General features: G+C 40.6%; 1 protein-coding gene across 4 annotated transcripts in view; it reads left to right on the plus strand.

The window, feature by feature from the left end:
• Positions 1-20,918, plus strand: part of creb5b (cAMP responsive element binding protein 5b) — a 299,242-nt gene that overhangs the window by 269,001 nt on the left and 9,323 nt on the right. For all 4 annotated transcript variants that reach the window (XM_055659976.1, XM_055659968.1, XM_055659958.1 and 1 more), the window contains 3 exons: positions 9,688-10,008; positions 13,155-13,382; positions 18,942-19,047. In XM_055659976.1, the coding sequence (XP_055515951.1) occupies positions 9,688-10,008; positions 13,155-13,382; positions 18,942-19,047 (655 nt within the window). The remainder of the gene's footprint in view (positions 1-9,687; positions 10,009-13,154; positions 13,383-18,941; positions 19,048-20,918) is intronic.

A 20,918-nucleotide genomic window follows, 5' to 3' on the forward strand; every position in this document is an offset into this window, starting at 1 on the left:
TATATTAATATTCTTAAACTTCAGTCTTTATACCATAGAGCATTGAAGCACTGCAGTAGGAAGGCACAAATGATTAGGTGACTTTAGATTTAAAATATATTGAAATGAAATGTAATCAATATTAATATGAAACCTCTGAAAGGTCTTGCTCTGATTAAATGCCGTGTTTCCACATCATGGAACACAATCATGCACTGTCACGCTTTGACTATGTCATTGTCCAGTTGGAAGATCTAGAAAAACTCTTTTTTTCCAAAGCCGTTGTTTCATTCATTGTTTCTATATTTTTTAATAGTCATACTTTAGCTTTTATTCTAGATTTTTCCAATGGTTTTCAGCAGTACTCTGCCCATTTGTCAACTTTTGTTCATTGGCATATTTTTTTTTAACGAATAATCTATAAAATTAGTTTCTGTCATCATAGCACTCTTCTTTCACATAATTAAGCCTATTTATTAAATGTTTAGACTAGACTGTGTCAATATTTGCACAGGTTGGCCCACATGAAAAAAAACCTTTTCCAGTGAACCAGGTAAGTTTAAAGGATGCATGGAAACCAGGGTCCTGTGAATGGGAAGGGTGCATGACAAACATCATCCCATCAGCCACATGCTGAACTTTTGTGATTTTGAATAGTCAGATAGCAGATTATTAGTTTTACAATAGTTGCAATATTTTCTAACTCCTACTTGCGTCTAAATATTTTTATCTTCAGCAGTGCCTTTAAAAAAAATTCTTATGATGATACTGGTCGCACTGGTAATTGCTTCTGAGGTAATGACTTGGAAATAATAATATTAATAAAGTGAATGGCCATTTTAGAAACGTTGATTGTTTAATCTGGTGTAAAGAATTTTGCCTTTCATCTTTTCACCATGCGCAGAGGAAAATTTTGTTCAAATTACAAATGCCTATGATAAAAATATAAATGAAAAAAGAGTTTACAAAATTGTTGCTCCATGTGCTTTTCAGCATGAATAATATGTAGTGATAAAATCAAAATAATTTTGCTTGATTGTGGAACAGAATAAGACTTTAACAAAAGGTTAAAGATACCCAGGACTATGTCATACATTGTATAACCACAGTGTTAACCCTCCAATGAGGATAAATATACAAGTTTTGTTACCTCCCTCAGAATGTCAGAGATTATTGGGCCCTGCAGGATTTTCCATCCATGAACTTCATTGGATAATAAGCCCTGTGCCAGCATGATCTCCCACCAAATTAAGCCCATATGTGCAGCTCCCATTTAGTTTAGTTTTAGAGATACAGTGCAGAAACAGGCCCTTCGGCCCACCGACCAACTATCCCTGCACATTAACACTATCCAGCACACACCAGAGACAATTTATACACCAAGCCGATTAACCTACATACCTGTAAATCTTTGGAGTGTGGGAGGAAACCGAAGATCTCGGAGAAAACCATCACACGGTCATGGGGAGAACATACAAACTCCGTACAGACAGCACCTGTAGTCTGGATCGAACCCGGGTCTCCGCCGCTGCTAGCGCTGTAAGGCAGCAACTCTACTGCTGCACCACCATGCCACTATAAAAACTTCAAAGGCATTTCTATAGCTATATACAGTAAACCCTCGTTTATGACAGATTTTGGTTATAGCGGACTATAGCAAAACTGACAAACCATAGTGATTAACGAGCCATGGCTTAGAGGTCGATGTCCTTTCACCCTGAACTCAGGGCAGGCAGCTGATCGTGGGAATCTCACATTGGGAGAGCGGGACAGTGTTTCCTCACCCCACCATCCCAGTGTCCCAGACCTCCCATTTTGCTCTTAGTCTCTGAATGTGGGAATCACCAGCCAGGGCAAGGGCTATTGCTGTTCCCCAGCTGCAGTGGACAAGGTGGTGCCAGGTGGCCTTAATGCGCTCTGTGTGATGAGGGAGGGCCCAGTGAGTTCTCAGGGAGGGGTTCCAGGATTGTGACCCAGCACCTGGGCAGGGAACCCTCACTGGATTATAGCTGGACACTGGACAATCGGCAATAACGGACACCAATCCCCTCCTCTATGGTCTGTTATAACAAGGGTTACTGTATTGGAAGAATAATTTATAAATTTATTACAATGCCTATACTGGCCTGATATTAAATTATGCATGTTGTTCCTGTTTTTAAATAGTACTGTTTCTAAGGCCTTAATATTAAACGCATTCCAGTGCTAGTATGGTCCAGATGTTAAATTCCTCTCATGACAATACGGTGCTTATGTTAGCATCTTCTGATGACAATACATTTCTAACGTTAAGTTGCTCATCTAGTGAGATAGTACACTGTTAACATTAACTTCCACCAACTTTGCACAATGCTTATGATAAACTCCTCTTGTGACAATACTTCTTTTGAAATATTATTCCAATTGTCGCTTTGCAATCCTGATATAAAACTTGTGCCTCTATATTCAGTTGTTTTACAGCTGATGCAGTTATTCTTCCTAAAGCACATACAGCCAAGAGGTGCTTTCAACTGGGATTATGGTTGAATCCTGGGAATACATTCTTAACCAAATGAGAAAGTTAAAAATGTTTGCAGTATTTGGCTTCCATCGTTCTGATCGGGAGCATGTGGAAAGTGATTGATCGCTTTTTTTCGGTATTCCTAAATAATGGATAGAATTCTGCTTATTCAGATATCTGTTCATCTGGGCCCGACTGTGTGAATTGTTTGTAGATCACCATCATGACTGTTACCCTTCTGTTTACAAAGTTGACTGAGCAGACCAAACTGGGCTGCAGCTGTTGTGAGCAATATCGCTGGCTAAGAACACATTGATCAGTCTTAGCATGGAGGATCAAGAATTTCTGCAAAAATTAATGAGGCACCAGGGTCTGATCAGTGGTGCCTTGGAAGATCCTGCTGCAGGTCACTGAGCTTCATGCTGTTTCTATGATCCAGCCCATCTGGTTGCCTTTTACACTGGGGTCTGTTGAATGAAAAGCTTGCAAAATTCGGTTAATCGTTTGAAATTACTTTTCTTGACTGAGGACCAGCTGCATGCAGGGCTATTAGATTCTACATATTCATTGTTTATTAAAATCTCTGACTGGTTGCAATGTCACATTTCAGAAGTTCAAGGCTGTGTTTCATTGCAAGGAATGAGTGTCAGCCTTTAGCTGCTTTAGTTGTAGCTTCTGCAGGTGACTGTGGTCGTTTTTTCAATTGTAAAAAGTTATGTAATGTTCAGTGCTGGGAATGGCAGCAGGATATACCATATTCATAGCACAGAATAAAAAGAAAATGCGTGGCTGAATTTGCAGGTTTTCCTCCTGATAGGAATAGTGTGTTGAGAGCAAAGCAAAATAATTTACCAGCTGTTGGTACTGGTGTGCCAGGTTACTAACATATTGTCGTGGCCTTCCATATGTTTGTATATTTAGCTGTTTGGAAATGGACGTTGGATTTACATTCTAATCTGCAAGTGCCATGCTGGATTCAGCACATTCTATTTTTTTTTTAAATTTTCTACTGATGTTAGTGAGGACAACTTGCAAGGGGTTTCCTGGAGTAAAGTACCACAGACACTGGAATTGGAAAAATGCTTGAAATACATAGCAGGCCAGCCAGCTTCTGCAGACAGAGAAAGAGAACTGACATTGCAGGTCAATTGACTTCTCAGCACAATTTACATTGTATTTTTCTCGATCACCTTTCTTATTCTTGTGCAATGTGAATAACATATTTTCAGTATTCCAGTCCTAAGCATTGATGCTTAATGGACTAAAACAAGCTGATTGACAGCAATCTTTCAGGTACTTGTGGCTCAGCCCTCCCTGATGTTTGCTCGGCTAAATGTTGAGCACAATTTGTTTTGTTTTTAAATTTCAAAAGACTTTATTCAAGTAATAAATACATACAATACAGGAACCGTGCAAAAAAATGCATCCAACATTTTCGGAGGCTATGCAAACATTCAATACTATTTGCACAAATTACACAAATTTATCCCCCACCCTTGCCATTCATGGCCCACTGGCGTGGAACATGGGGGGCAGGGTGTGGTGGAGATGCCCCTCAAAAATAAGGGAATGTTGAGTGCAAATGCTAGAGATCTGTTGCTGGACTCATCATTGAGCCTAGCAACAGAGCACCATTGTTTTTTGTCTGTGCCCTCAGTTTAACTCAGGGCTGGCTCTCAGACAGATAGAGAGGCACCATTCATTTGGATGGGGCTATTGGGGAAAAAGTGGACGCTTGTATTATTTTAAACTCTGTTGATGTTTTTAGTTACTTGTTATAGTTTAAGATGTTTTAATTATTTTAATTTTAAACTTTTTTTTTGTCTATTTAAATCTGCTTGGACACTCAAAAGTCTCAGAAGATCAGACATTTAAACCAATTCAGTCTTTGTCTGTGAAAAACTGTCAGTCAGTGTCAAGGTGTTCTGGAGTGGGGCTTTAATGGGATGTTGCAACTGCCTACTCACCAGTTAGAGCCTGTTGCACCTCTTGGGAGGTTTGGCTGATTTAACATTCACATGGTGAAGGTAAATCCAGGCAATAGGCCAAAACCAGTTTTATTCAGAACCTCTGCCAAACTGACTTCAAAATCCTCCCGAATGTGACTCTGCTCCAGGACGTGCACCACAAATAGCAGTGCATCTAAAAATATTTCTGATATTTTATCTTAAACTAGCCTGTTAATTTCACTTTTTTATAGCTTGGATTTTATCATTAGTTGTTCTGTGCAGTGTCTGTGGTAAAACTCACTTCCAGTTTGCTGTTCTGCTATTCGTTTTTATCCTGTAGCATTTTCCAATATTTATCCACAGCTTCATTTTTAATTTTACTCGTCAAAAGTACAAATTTTAGTAGGAATTACCTAGGAATTATTTTGAACCTTAAGCATAATTACCCCAATATGGCGTTTTTTGCATGACATGCCCACTATGATAGTCCATTGCACTTAAATCTCTAGGCCTTGAGTGTAATGTAAATGTGTAGCTAGCGGAGGAAGGTAGGGTGGGGCAAACACATCTTCCCTTTTGGGAAGAGTTAAGTTCACAAGATTTGAATTGGAATACTGGGTTGGTGAGGAGGGTTAGGGTCACTTTCAGCTTTGGTCATGCATTCAGGCCAATGTCTACCATAGATAGAAGATAGACACAAAATCCTGGAGTAACTCAGCGGGACAGACAGCATCTCTGGAGAGAAGGAATGGGTAATGTTTTGGGTTGAGACCCTTCTTCAGATGAAGACGGCCCGAAACGTCACCCATTCCTTCTCTCCTGAGATGCTGCCTGTCCCGCTGAATTACTCCAGCATTTTGTTACTATCTTCGGTTTAAACCAGTATCTGCAATTCCTTCCTACACATTTCTACCAAAGGTAGGTCTGAAGGAGACCCACAACAGAACCTCAAGGCTGGGGCAGCTGGGGCAGTTGTTGGGTGGATTGGCAAGTTAAGGCCTAAATTTGACCAATCAACTAGTGGACCCAAATAACAAATTTCACAGCAATTGACAAAGTAGGTCAGTGCTACTTTAATTTGCAGACACAGACCTCACTTGCATGTCATAAGGTCATAGGTTCTTAAGTGATAGGAGCAGAATTAGGCCATTCGGCCGATCAAGTCTACTCCACCATTCAATCATGGCTGACCTATCTCTCCCTCCTAACCCCATTCTTCTGCCTTCTTCCCATAACACTTGACACCCATACTAATCAAGAATCCATCCATCTTTGCCTTAAAAATATCTATCAAAGGCCTCCACAGCCTTCTGTGGCAAATAATTCCACAGATGCACCACCCCCTGACTAAATACATTTCTATACATCTCCTTCCTAAAGGAACGTCCTTTAATTCTGAAGCTATGACCTCTGGTCCTAGACTCTCCCACTAATAGAAACATCCTTTCCACATACACTCTATCCAAGCCTTTCACCATTCAGTAAGTTTCAATTAGGTTCCCCCTTATTCCTTCTAAACTCCAGCGAGTACAGGCCCAGTGCTGTCATATGCTCATCATATGTTAACCCAATCATTCCTGGGATCATTCTTGTAAACCTCCTCTGGACCCTCTCCCTCTGGTGCCCAAAATCGCTCACAATACTCCAAATGCAGCCTGAACAGGGCCCTATAGAGCCTCAGCATTACATCCCTGTTTTTGTATTCCAGCCCTCTTAAAATAAATGCTAGCATTGTGCTTGCCTTCCTTACTACCAATTCGACTTGCAAATTTACTTTTTGGGAATCCTGCACCAGCACTCCCAAGTGCCTTTGCACCTCCGATTTCTCAATTCTCTCCCCATTAAGAAAATTGCACCTTTATTCCTACCACCAAACTGCGTGACTCCACACTTTGCGACACTATATTCTATCTGCCACTTCTCTGCTCACTCTCCCATGTCCTTCTGCAGAATCCCTGCTTTTCTTACTGTACCTACCCACATATTTTCGTATCATCCCAAACTTGGCCACAAAGCCTTTAATCCCCTTGTCCAAATCATTAATATACAACGGCCCCAGCACCAGCCCCTGCGGAACCCCTCTAGTCACTGGCAGAAAACCAGAAAAAGCCCCCTTTATACCACTCTTTATCTTCTGCCATCCAGCCAACCTGCTATCCATGCTAGTATCTGCCCTTTCATACCATGTGGAGACCTGGGTGAATGGCCAGCCAGTAAGAATTTTAAATGCATAATCTTCGCTTGTGCATTTAACACCATTGACGGTGCTGCACATTTATTTGCTTCTAGAATTAGAATATATTTTACACCTAGCAGATAAAACAAACCACTGTGCGTAAATGTAGAGTCACTGTTGAACGATTTTGCCATTTTCCTGACAGCAATCAATGTTGCTTGCAAATTCTTGCTCAGAGGAATGTGAATATTTATCATATCTTACTAAAGTAATTTTGTGCAATATTTACGTACTGACATACAGTTTTGCGTTTCTTTAGGACAGTGTTGCCCCACTGGGAAATGCATTGTGTGAGTGATTTCAGTGGTGGGCAAGGTGTAGGTCTCCCTCTGGACTCCATGTTGTAACTAAGGGTGACAACTGCCCAGTTTTCATAGTTATTCCTGGAGCAGTAACTGTTTTTTTTTTAATATTAATTTATACAGAAATATTTTAAATCTGTCTTGGGAACCTCTTCAGACCAATACAGTTCTCATTTCAACATAAATATCAATGAAACCATCCCAATGAATCCCGATGACATATTCATGATTCTAGCATTTCTTTCTTTGGAAACTTAAATTTTATTGGAATTGTGTTCGGCCACTTTTGTTATTTGTGTTTCTGCCTTTTGCTTTGTGAGTTGTGCATACTATTGTCATTGACAATTTTGAGTTTATTCACTATTCACTATTCCATTTCCATTATATTTTATACAAGATATTTATTTAGTCTTTCGTCATAATGTACGCATCACTATCAAGGCATTTATTGCTCATTTTTAATTCCCTTTGAGAAGTTGGTGATGAGCATCGTTATAGTGATTCTACATGTATATTGAGGGCAAAAGATTAACTAGGGAGAGAATAGGATCTCTGAAAAAGGGCAAGCAAAGTGTTTTATGTGTGGATGCACAGGATATGACAGGGATGCTCGGTGTCAGACAAGTGATGGCTTGAGAAAAGTCCACATTGCCAAAGAAGAGGTGCTGGTGGTCATAAAATGCACACAGGTGGATAAATCTCATGGGGCTATTTAAGAGCATCCTTGGACATTGTAGGGAGCCAGGGAAAAAATGCAGGGTCACTGGCAGAGATATCTGTAACATCACTAACCATCAATTTGGTGCTGGAAGATTGGAGGATGGCTACTGTTGTGTTTTTATTTACAAAAGGCTGAAAGGGATAGTCTAGGAACTACAGATTGGTGAGTCTTCACTGGTGGGCAAGTTATTGCAGGGCATTCTAAGAGACGTTCACTGAGGGCATTCACGAGGTTAATCCCCGGGATGGCCGGGACTGTCATATGAGGAAAGATTGGAAAGACTGGGCTTGTATTCACTGGAATTTAGAAGGATGAGAGGATATCTTATAGAAATGTATAAAATTATAAAAGGGCTGGACAAGCTAGATGCAGGAAAAATGTCCCCAATGTTGGGGGAGTCCAGAACCAGGGGCCACAGTCTAAGAATAAAGGGGAAGCTATTTAAAACTGAGATGAGAAAAAACGTTTTCACCCAGAGAGCTGGCAATTCACTGGATGAATTTAAAAGAGAGTTAGATAGAGCTGTAGGGGCTAGCCGTATCAAGGGATTTGGGGAGAAGGCAGGCACGGGTTATTGATTGTAGATGATCAGCCATGGTCACAATGAATGGCGGTGCAGGCTTGAAGGGCCAAATGGCCTCCTCCTGCACCTATTTTCTATGTTTCTATGAGACAGTAGGTACAAGCTCTTTGGACAATCAATGAACAATTTGGGAAATTTAACAAGGATTTGTGTGTTTATAATTGTGTCTCATGAATTTGAGTTTTTTTTGAAGAGATGACTAAGAAGGTAGACGAGGGAAGAGTAGTAGACATTGTTCAAGTGGACTTCAGCAACTTTTGACATGGACTTTTGACAAGGTATCACATGGTTACCTGGTGTGGAACGTTAGATCACATGGAATCTAGGGTGAGCTAGCCAATTGGATACAGTTGACGAAGGTAGGAAACAGGGTGGAGGTAGAGGATTGTTTTTCAAACTGGAGGCCTGGTACAGGGACATGAATAACACTGTTATTTATTGTTTCTATTAATGATTTGGAAGTGGATATAGGTGGCATGATGTAGATTTGCGGATTACACTAAAATTGGTGGTAAATTGGACAATGAATTAAAGGTACGACCCATTAACCAAACATTTTGATTATGTCTGATGAAGAAAATTGGGGAGGTCAGAATTGCTGACACTTTAGGATTATAGAATTTGCATTGAACAAATGGAGGAACAGAGTAAGAAACTGAGAGAAACAGTTGTGCAGGAGAGTTGTAAGCACAGAGGTTATGAAAGCAAAATGATTTAAAAATATTCACAATGCTAAGATTGTTTTACAGTGTAATTTAAATAAATTAATTGCAAAACCCTAGAACAGTTTTGAACGCATTTCAAGGGTTCAATTTTTAAATCTTAAACACGATACAATGAAAACATGTAAATCAAAAAACAACCTGTTGGAGGAGGTCAGTGGGTCAGGCAACATCTGTGGAGGCTGAGGGATAGTTGACATTTCATGTTGACAACCTCCATCAGTCCTGATGTAGGGTCTTGACCAGAAACCCTCTTCTTCCACAGATGCTGCTCCAACCCGCTGAGATCCCCCAGTAGGTTGGGGTTTTTTTGCTCCATGTTATACAATCTGCAGTCTCTTGAGTCTCCAGAATACATATATATATTTGTGGATCTGTTTTATTCAAAGAATGTAATGATCATTGCTGTATTCACATAAACAAAAAATTATTGGGCTCAGAATATTTTACAATGAAGAAAAACTTTACAACAAAAGGGCCTGTTTAAAAATGAAAGAAGTCCAAATGGCAATGAAATGCAAACCATTAATCTTGTAAAGATATATAATATATTTTTAATACCAGTATGACTTCTACTGTTTACTAAATCAATTGGAAATTTGGGATACTGGGTAGAGAATGTGTATAACATCATTAATATTCTAAATATGAAAAGCAATGAGATTTTAATCAGCAGTTCTTTGTTTTCTTTGCAGAGACTTAAAGCAGCACTGAATCATCACCCGACCGCTTTGTCGAACGGAAACATGAATATGATGGGTCAAGTAATGGAGATGATGACATCTAGACAGGACCAGGCACCACAGCCACATCATCCCATGCACTCGCACGCACACCAGCCTGCACCACAACACCCCTTCACACATCAGCATCAACCACATCCACATCAGCACCATCCTCACCACCACCACCAGCAAAGCCATTCCCATTCCCATCCCCATCCAAGCCTACACGCACACAACCCACAGCACCACAACCTTCCACTTCAGTCTCTGCCCACGGGAGCACAAAATCAGGTAAATCACCAAGGATCTTTTAAAATATTATTACAGGTAAACGGTTTGGCATTGTTGAAATGGAATATGACGCGAAGATGACATAATAGAATATTTGACTCTTCAGCCACTCGGGTCTTTCCTGCCATTCAGTATGTCCATGATGACCTGCCCAGGCCTTCTGGGCCAGTGCCCCATTGTCTTATCTTTCAAAATGTTAAGTGTGTCATCTTTAGATACCCCCATGATCCACAAACCTCCTGGGTGGGCAAGTACATAGATTCACCACCATCTGCCAGAAGTAGTGATCATAACTTTTGTATTTCATCATTATATCAATAATAGGAATTTCATTCAATTATAAGATTAAAATTATTTGATGCATATACCAGAGATTTTTTTTCTGTGGCATCATGCAAGGAGGAAGGAATTGTTTTGGATTGCAATCTCAAAGTAGATTCATAATGGTTTTGTCAACCAATATTAATAGTGAAATCTTAAAAAAGCATATGGGTAGATTTACAACTGGGCCCAAAGCTGTGGAGGTAGCACATCCCTGCAATAAGAAACTTGAAGAACAGCATAAATTGTTCCTTATTTGAATGCGCCCAGCGATTTCTCACCTTCTGGGGAAAGAAAATGTTTGCCAGGCCTCCCAGATTTTAGGAATGATTTGGGTCATTGAGTCATGCGATGCAGGTCAGATGTGTTGGAAGTTGCAAGGACTGAAAGTAAGACACTCTAGTGGTTTTGCATAAAATAATTAAACATCTTAGCAATAGGGAGCAAACAGCACTGGGATCATTAGGAATATTGAGCAGAGCGGGCCTGACACCCACCATTCTCAACAGTTGCAAATTTTACACAGGAGGCACTTAAATAACTGTTACGCCCTTAATTAATATATACAAGGTAAAGTACCTATTTTAGGCAGCCACCCAGGAGATAAGAAGTGGAGTGGGCCATTTAACCCCCAATAGGCTATGGTGCGATCTAATTAGATCAACCATGATTTCTTTAATTGCTATCTACATTCCTTTGCTCCGGGTCCAACATATTCTTGCACAAAAACACAAACTGAAAATGTTTAAATTAGTTTTGTTTCGACAGCTTTTAGGGAATGCACACTCAGATTTCCATCAGCTTGGTTTAATGTAGTGCTTTCTGATAACCTAGCTGTAATTTTAAGCTCTCTTGTTCTGGATTCTGCATCAGAGGAAATAATGTCTGTCACGTCCTTTAATCATTCTGAAACACCACAATTAGCTCATCCACTTAATCTTCTATACTCAAGGGAGAACAAATCTAGTCTCTGCAACCTGTCCTCATAATTTACTCTCTTTGTAGAGACTCATTGCTAAATTGATGATGCTTTGCATCTGTTTAGTGCCTGTAAAATGAGTGCAACACACACCAGTTTCTATTTGTGAAAGCTCTAGGGAAAACATTTTTAATTTCAGTATCTCTAAGTGTGCAGCGTAAAACTAAATGTGAACCATTTACATCATTGCATTTAACATTACAAGACAAAATCTTTAAAACAGCTCAGTAACCAGATGAGCAAATGATGTAGGAATATACATTATGCCTATATCTATGATATGGTATTTTCATGCCACACTCTGGTAATATTATTCAATTTACTTTTGCTTATACCCATCTCACTGACAAGGTTAGCTCTCATATCATTGCTAGTTATTTCCTTTTTATAGTTTTCACCACATTATTCTTTGTAGCATTTTTATATCTAATCCATGTTCTCCTGCAATCAAAATAACAAAGTATAGATTTCATTGCTTTAATGGCAAAAAAAGCACCCAGTCAAGACAGTTTAAATAATGCCATTTTCTACTAAAGCATCTACATTCGCAAATATCAACAAAATTTGAAAAGTAAATGTTTTGTTTGTCTGTCTTGTTACCAAAAAGGATCTGAAATAATTAGCGTTTACAAATTTGCATATTCATCTTTCCTTCTCATCCTCAGCTGTCCCCGTCTGGAAAAAAAATGACATAATCCCCAAAATAAAGTTACTGCTAGCAATCGCTTCCCTCTTAATATGGAAAGAATTGGTATGCTTCAGGATTGAAATTAGATTTGAAGGAAATGAATGACTCATGTTTTCACATTTTTCCATACTCAATGAATGGATAGGAGTAACATTCTCAGTCTGTTGTTATGACCCGTCCTCTATGCTGTTTAAGAATTATATGCAGACAGGATTTTTGTTGAAGTCATACTGACTCCCTTGCATAACTCCAATAAATAACGAAGGAAATATCTGTGAGCATCTCCACTGGGATCTCATTAAATGTGACCGCAAAATGTATTTGCTTGATATGTGTGGGCGTATTAAAAGGAAAAGAAAATTATTGATTGCTGTTTAACACAAAGTTCTGAGTTCAACGCTAGAGATTTTTATTACTACTTGGGTTTTTGGATGTTGGAGTGGATGAAAGGGGCAAAGAAAGGAGGGGAGTAGGAGGAATGGCAGTGCAATGCCTAAGCCTGCAGTATATTAATTGTTGCAATTTTCAAAGTGAAAAATCCTGACCATGGAATTTGTAAAGCTTGTGTCATATTGGTTTCTTTACTGCGAGTTGACAGTGTGCATGGAGATGTTGGAGGTTACAGAATATGCCTGCCATATTTTAAAAGGGTTCCTCTACATCAACACCATTTGAGGGCCAAACAAGATTTGCCAGTTAAAATACAAAGTGTTTTTTATATGAGAGACAGTGACTCTTGTGAACTGTAGTTTTTTCACAAGGTAAAAGGAAGCCACAATTTAATATTCAATTTCAATTTTCTGATATTGCCCATTTGATTCCTACCTCATATACAACAACCGAGTGGCATGGTGGCGCAGTGGTAGAGTTGTTTAACTTACAGTGCTTCCAGTGCCAGAGACCTGGGTTAGATCCCAAATATGGGTGCTGTCTGTACGGAGTTTGCACGTTCTCACTGTGACCGCGTGGGTTTTCCCTGAGATATACACGTTTGTAGGTTTATTGGCTTGGTATAAATGTAAAATTGTCCCGAGATTGTGGGAATGTGCGAAGATCACTGATCATAACTCAACTGATGAATTGGGTTATTTTGGAATTTATTTGACACACGCTTTATGAAGACCGGCACAAAAAAAAATATTTGAACTTTTCTTCTAGGTCTCACCTGGGTCACAGCAGATACAGTCTCCTCAATCAGGACACCCAAATCCAAGTAGCGGGGGCCGCAGGAGAAGAGTGGTCGATGAAGACCCCGATGAAAGACGGAGGAAGTTTCTCGAAAGGAATCGCGCAGCTGCAACCCGTTGCAGGCAGAAAAGGAAAGTGTGGGTGCTGTCACTGGAAAAGAAAGCAGAGGAACTTACGCAAACAAACATGCAACTTCAGGTATGATATTTTCTTATCAATCAGTAATCGCGTCGTCTTAATTAAATAGTTTCATCTCAATTTGTAATATTTTATGGCATTTAAGTCGATGTGTGCATTGCCATTTCGCAAAAGTTCTAGGCCAATAAACACAATCAAATCTTATTACTACCTAAGATATTTTAACACCAAGTTTGTACCAAATATAAATTAAATACATTTCAGAGAATATGAAGCACAAGACTACTGTACTTGTCATTTTCTGTTTTTCAAGAGTTATTTATTGTAATATGCAGCGACAAAGGAACAATGAACTTCTTATTTGTTGTAGTTTAGCAGGCATGTTAAAGCAACAACAGAGATAAGAAGCAATAATCAAAACTACAAGAGCTTAATAACTGTAATACTAGGTAAACATAATAGAGCAAATATCTTGAAGTCTGTAATGCAACCACATTATGTCTCTCATTGTGATTTCTGTTCAAAACCTGGTAGCTACAAAATTATTAAATATTTCATCTCTTCAATGAGTACATTATCCATTTCAAATAAAGCCAAAACATGAAATAAGCCAAACAATTTGCTTATAATATGATTTACATGGTTAGTTCAGGAGACTATGAACGTATTGATGTCTTTTAGTAACATTAGCATTAAAATTGAACACTTGTTCCATTGCTTCAGAGGGAACCAATTGGAATTTCGAAAAATAAATCGTCAATGTCAAATATCATTATATGAAATGTTTAATGTCATATATTGTGCATTTAAATGAAACACATTATTTTGTCCTATATAACTTTTTAAAAACTCTGGCATGTTTATCTTACATGCCCATCTTACATGCCTATCTGACATGCCTATCTTAGGCATTTTATTTCATTATGCCCTGGAGTTTAAAAATGCAGGACATTTGGAAAACGTTGCTACAACTTTCCTTGCCTATAACACCAGCTACAGTCAGTTCAGGTGACATGCTGACATTGGAGAGATGTCAAGGGCTCTCTGATGATGAAAATTATTATAAAATAATCAACATATTTTTTTGATAAAAAGTCAAGCTTGTTTTATTGTCATACTAGACCAAGTGGGACTAGTTGGAAATGGGAAGACTGCGGCCTGTGGAGGGGTGTGTGTGGCGCAGCGTCACACGGGAGGGTTGGTCCCCGAACGCAATATTCTACCACTCACTCTTTGATGTTCATGATGTACCATTAATGTTCAGAGTTTTGTTTGAGGAGTTTAATAGCCTGATGGCTGTGGGGAAGAGCTATTCCTGAACCTGGACATTGCAGTCTTCAGGCTCCTGTACCTTCTACCTGAAGGTAGCGGGGAGATGAGTGTGTGGTCAGGATGGTGTGGGTCCTTGATGATGCTGCCAGCCTTTTTGAGGCAGCGACTGCGATAGATCCCCTCGATGGTAGAGAGTTCAGAGCTGATGATGGACTGGGCAGTGTTTACTACTTTTTGTAGTATTTTCCGCTCCTGGGCAGTCAAGTTGCCGAACCAAGGTATGATGCAACCAGTCAGCACGCTCTCTACTGTGCACCTGTAGAAGTTAGAGAGAGTCCTCCTTGACATACCAACTCCGTAATCTTCTCAGGAAGTAGAGGCGCTGATGTGTTTTCTTTATAATTGCATCAGTGTTCTCCGGCCAGTGTTCTTCAGCGATGTGCACGCCCAGAAAGTTGAAGCTCTTGACCCTTTCCACCATCCACCCGTTGATATAAACGGGACTGTGAAGATAGGTTTGTGGATCTCGACTGAGGTACCAGATCATACATAGGTAGGAAGTGTGGAGGATGAATGGAGCAAGGGACCCTTCATGATGGGGCTAGGGAGAGTGTGAAGAAAGATATTGAGATCACAATTTGCTCATGTAAGACAATAAAAGGACACTTAATTACCAGTGCGTTTTTGGGAAAAGACACGTGGGTAAAATCATCAGCAAATTTAGTGGTTGCCTATGTACTCCTGAGTATGCAAGCCCAGCCGCTCCATTCTCTCAGCACATGACAGTCCCACCATCCCGGGAATTAACCTTGTGAATCTATGCTGCACTCCCTCAATAGCAAGAATGTCCTTCCTCAAATTTGGAGACCAAAACTGCACACAATATTCCAGGTGTGGTCTCACTAGGGCCCTGTGCAACTGCAGAAGGACCTCTTTGCTCCTAGACTCAGCTCCTCTTGTTATGAAGGCCAACATGCCATTTGCGTTCCTCACTGCCTGGTGTACCTGCATGCTTACGTTCATTGACTGATGAAGAAGGACCCCCAGATCCCGTTGTACTTCCCCTTTTCCCAACTTGACACCATTTAGATAATAATCTTCCTGTTTTTGCTACCAAAGTGGATAACCTCACATTTATCCACATTAAACTGCATCTGCCATGCATCTGCCCACTCACCCAACCTGTCCAAGTCACCCTGCATTCTCATAGCATCCTCCTCACAGTTCACACTGCCACCCAGCTTTCTGTCATCTTCAAATTTGCTAATGTTACGTAATCCCTTCATCTAAATCATTGATATATATTGTAAATAGCTGCGGTTCCAGCACGGAGCCTTGCGGTACCCCACTAATCACTGCCTGCCATTCTGAAAGGGACCCGTTAATCCCTACTCTTTGTTTCCCGTCTGCCAACCAATTTTCTATCCATGTCAGCACTCTACCCCCAATACCATGTGCCCTAATTTTGCCCACTAATCTCCTATGTGGGACCTTATCAAATGATTTCTGAAAGTCCAGGTACACCACATCCATTGGCTCTCCATTTTCCTAGTTACATCCTCAAAAAATTCCAGAAGATTAATCAAGCATGACTTCCCCTTCGTAAATCCATGCTGACTCGGACCGATCCTGTTACTGCTATCCAAATGTGCTGCTGTTTCATCTTTTATGATTGACTCCAGCATCTTCCCCACCACCGATGTCAGGCTAACTGGTCTATAATTCCCTGATTTCTCTCTCCTGCCTTTCTTAAAAAGTGGGATAACATTAGCTACCCTCCAATCCACAGGAACTGATCTTGAATCTGTAGAACATTGGAAAATGATCACCAATGCGTCCACAATTTCTAGAGTCACCTCCTTAAGTACTCTGGGATGCAGACCATCAGGCCGGGGATTTATCAGCCTTCAGTCCCATCAGTCTACCCCACACCATTTCCTGCCTAATGTGGATTTTCTTCAGTTCCTCCGTCACCCCAGATCCTCTGGCAAGTACATCAGGGAGATTGTTTGGGTCCTCCTTAGTGAAGATGGATCCAAAGTACAACTCATCTGCCATTTCCTTGTTCCCCATAATAAATTCACCCTTTTCAGTCTTCAAAGGTCCAACTTTGGTCTTAACTAAATTTTTCCTCTTCACATACCTAAAGAAGCTTTTACTATCCTCTTTTGTATTCTTGGCTAGCTTACCTTTGTACCTCATCTTTTCTCCCCGTATTGCCTTTTTAGTTATCTTCTGTTGCTCTTTAAACATTATTGGCTTCCCGCTCATCTTTGCTACGTTGTACTCCTTCTCTTTTATTTTATACTGTCCCTGACTTCCCTTATCAGCCATGGTCACCCCTTACTCCCCTTGGAATCATCTTTGGAATGAACTGATCCTGCACCTTTTGTATTATTCCCAGAAATACCTGCCATTGTTGGTCCACTGTCATCCCTGCTAGGGTATCTTTCAGTCAACTTTGGCCAGCTCCTCCCTCATGGCTCCATAGTCCTCTTTGTTCAACTGTAATAATGACACCTCCGATTTACCCTTTGTAAGGTAATTTAATGGAAGGGGGAGAATTGTAATTAAAGTAAAGGGGGAGATGTGATGTATATGTAAATGCCAGTGCCCCTTTAATATAAAGGGCTGTGCCTCATGATCGAGAGCAGGTGACCTTGGAGAAGTGTCGTGGGTGGAGCAGAATAAATCATACTTACAAGATGTCGGACGTGTTTTCCTTCTGCTTGTGCTAATCACAACAGGGCCTTATACCATACAATATACAATACAATTTATTTGTCATTTGAACCCCATTGAGGTTCAAACAAAATGTTGTTTCTGCAGTCATACACACAAGAAAGAACCAAGACACAACACAATTTACACAAACATCTCCTCCTCGCTGTGATGGAAGGCAAAGACTTATCTCTCCCCTGCACTCCCCATTCCCCTCCCGGTGTCAGAGTCAAAGCCCCCGGCGGGCGATGGTAATTGTCCCGTGGCCATTTACGCCACGCCGGGTGATGCAAGGCCGCGCTCTGGGTCTTGTTGTTGGAGCCCCCGGCGGGTGCTAGTAAAGTCCCGCAGCCATTCCAAGCCACGCTGGGCGATGATGTAAGGCCCCGCTCCAGGTAATCTTCAACCCCACAACTCGGGCGGGTGAAGTCGCCGTTGCGGAAGCCCCGAAAAGCGGTCTCCTAGCAGGGACTCGCGGGCTCCCGGTGTTCCTGTCTGCCAGACCTGCGGTAAGCCTCCGAATCCCCGGGGTCGGGTCGCAGCAGCGCGCCACCACCGCTCCTCCCGCTCCAAACTTGGCCAGCTCCGCGATGGTGAGTAGGTCCGCAGGCTCCGCGACTGGAGCCCCAGGTCGTTCCTACTGGAGGCCGCTCCACGGTGCAGCCCCAACGACAACGGAGACCCGACAGAGAAAAGGTCGGGTTCTCCATGCAGGGGATAGATTTTTACCACCCCTCGCCCCCCACACCCACACACATACACAAAAAAAAATTAATAAAAACTACATTCAAACGAGACAAAAAATAATAAAAAGACAGATGGACTGCAGAGGCTGCTGCGACGTGAATCGCGCCGCCTACCGATCATATTGACCTTACGTGGTCTCAAACATTACACCCTTCTCCCTCTCAAATTGTAGATTAAAACTTATCATATTTGATGAAACATGCCTGCTCTGAATGACTCCAAGCAGTGCCAGAAAACCGTACACTTGTTCAGGCACAGTGGTCCTTGCCTTCCTTCAGCTGCCAACATTAAAGCGCAATGACAGAAAAACTCTCTAAGTTACAAGTTTGTTTTGTAGCACCAAAGAACTGCAGATGCTGGTTAATATACAAAAGGACACAATGTGCTGGATTAACTCAGCAGGTCAGGCAGCATCTCTTGAAAACATGGTAGTCTTCAGAGTCTGAAGAAGGGTCTCAACCCGAAACGTCACATTTCCATGTTTTTCAGAGATATTGGCTGACCTGCCGAGTTTCTTTAGCACTTCGTATCCTTTTTTTAATTCGTTTTTCTTTTTACCCCCTTTTTTGGTTGTAAAATGATCATTTCAATTTAATTTATTATCACGTGTACCGAGGTACAGTGAAAAGCTTTTGTTGCGTGCTAACCAGCCCACAGAAAGGCCATGTTTACAATCAAGCCATTCGCAGTGTACAGATACATGATAAGGGAATAGCGTTTAGTGCAAGATAAAGCCAGTGAAGTCCGATCAAAGACAATCCGAGGGTCAACAATGAGGTAGATTGTAATATTCTGCCCCTCATTCTTATCCATCAGTTTGCACCCAAGTCTCAGAAGTGAATGCAGCAAATAATGTTGATGTGTAAACTGTGTTCACAGAATGAGGTCTCCCTCCTGAAGAACGAAGTGGCACAGCTGAAACAACTGCTATTGACGCATAAAGACTGTCCAATTACAATGCAGAAAGAATCACAAGGCTACTTGAGTGAGTAACATGCACCTCACCAAATAAAGGATGCCACAGCCTGGAACTCACAGCACAAGCAATACTGGTGTGTTGAAATCATGGTCTTACTGGAAATAGGGCCTTTCGGCACAACTTGTCAATGCTGACCAAGATGCCCTATCTATGCTAGTCCCATTTGGCCCAGATCGCTCTAAACCTTTTCCTATCCATGTACCTGACCAATTGTTTTTTAAATGTTGTTATAGTACCTGCCTTATCCATGAGGCCTCTCACATTAAAATAAATGCAATTTAATCCAACAGTCCTCTACTCCCTGCCATGCTCCTGCCTATCTTGTTCACTGAATGTGCTGGAAAGCACATCATTGGAAAACAAAGTTGAGGTTTTTATTACATCTCCCACCCCTGGAAATTTGCCCTTGGATTAAAAAAACACATTTAAATACTCCAGAAACATATCCAAGATGGTATTAAAAACGATTGTATTTGTAATGGTGATCATAAGATTACCAGAATGTCATAATAAACCTAGCTGGTTCACTCATGTCCTTCAGGAAATCTTACCATCTATACGACTCAGATTTACCAATGTGCTTTGCTCCTTTCTCATTCTCAGAGCAGTTAGGAAGGAGCATTTAATATTAGCCTTGCACAAGATGTCTATGTGCCATGAACAATTCAATGAAACTCGAGTAATGAGAAGGATCAATTGCACAACATGAGCAGAGGCTGTAATTTTGCTGAATAATTATTTTTAAGATCACTTTGTAATATTTATTATGTACAGTTTTGTAAATTTCACATATTCTGAGATTTTAGTATGCATGGGTAGAAATGAAAATTAAAGTAATTAAATCTCTAAATATTATCTCTAGACCTCAACTACCAACCCTGGTAGTGTGTTCCAGACACTCAGCACACTCTGTGTAAAAAAAACATTACCTTGCAAATCTACTTTGAACATTTCCCCTCTCATCTTAAAGCTCTGCTCAAGTATGTGTTTTCCTCAAGATTCCATCATCAGCATTCTCTCACTTTGACAGTCTCCTATACATGGTCAAAGACATTTCTCCCCTCCATCTTTTGCTTCAATTTACATTGAAAGATAAAATATTCCTTGAACCTGGACCAACACAGCACTTGGGTAATTAAATGGCAGGAGAAATGGTCTGATTTTCATGACCATAAGCCAAAGGATGGAGCTGAGCACACAAAGTGAATATTAGTCAGAGACGCATATTCTATTCCTTCTGATGGATGACTGCAGATAGACTGCCGAGCAGATTCATTACTTAACATTTTAATAATGATCCCACTTGTAACTAGTTGAGGTGATCGTCTGAAGAGAATAACGATTGACCACAAGAGGCTTGGCTTTCAGCCAATGCTTGCATGTCTTTTTTTGGCAAGAGCAAGTTAAAATTCAGTATTCGCTACAATATTATTGGCACTTGCATACAATCTGAGAATAATATATTGAGAATAATATATCAGGGATATAGATCCAACTCGTCCTTGCCGACCAGGATGCCTATTGAAGCTAATCCCATGTTTGGCTCGTATCCCTATAAACTTTTTGTATCCATGAACTTGTCCACGGCTCTTTCAAGTGTTATTGTACCTGCCTCAAGCACTCGAGCATCAGTGGTCCTTAAGTGTCTTTTAAATGTTTCCTCTCTCACCTTAAACCTATGCCTTCTAGTTTTTGATTTGCTTTCCCGTTGAAGTAGACCATTTGCATTCAATTATCTATGCACCTCATGATTGTATACATATCTATAAGGTCATCCCTCAATCTCCTACACTACAGGTAGTAAAGTCCTAGCCTGGCCAACCTTATAACTTAGTTCCTTGAGTCCAGGCAACATTTATGTAATCTTTCTTTACATT

Source organism: Leucoraja erinacea, chromosome 2 (assembly GCF_028641065.1).
Source record: "Leucoraja erinacea ecotype New England chromosome 2, Leri_hhj_1, whole genome shotgun sequence".
Lineage (NCBI taxonomy): Eukaryota > Metazoa > Chordata > Chondrichthyes > Rajiformes > Rajidae > Leucoraja > Leucoraja erinaceus.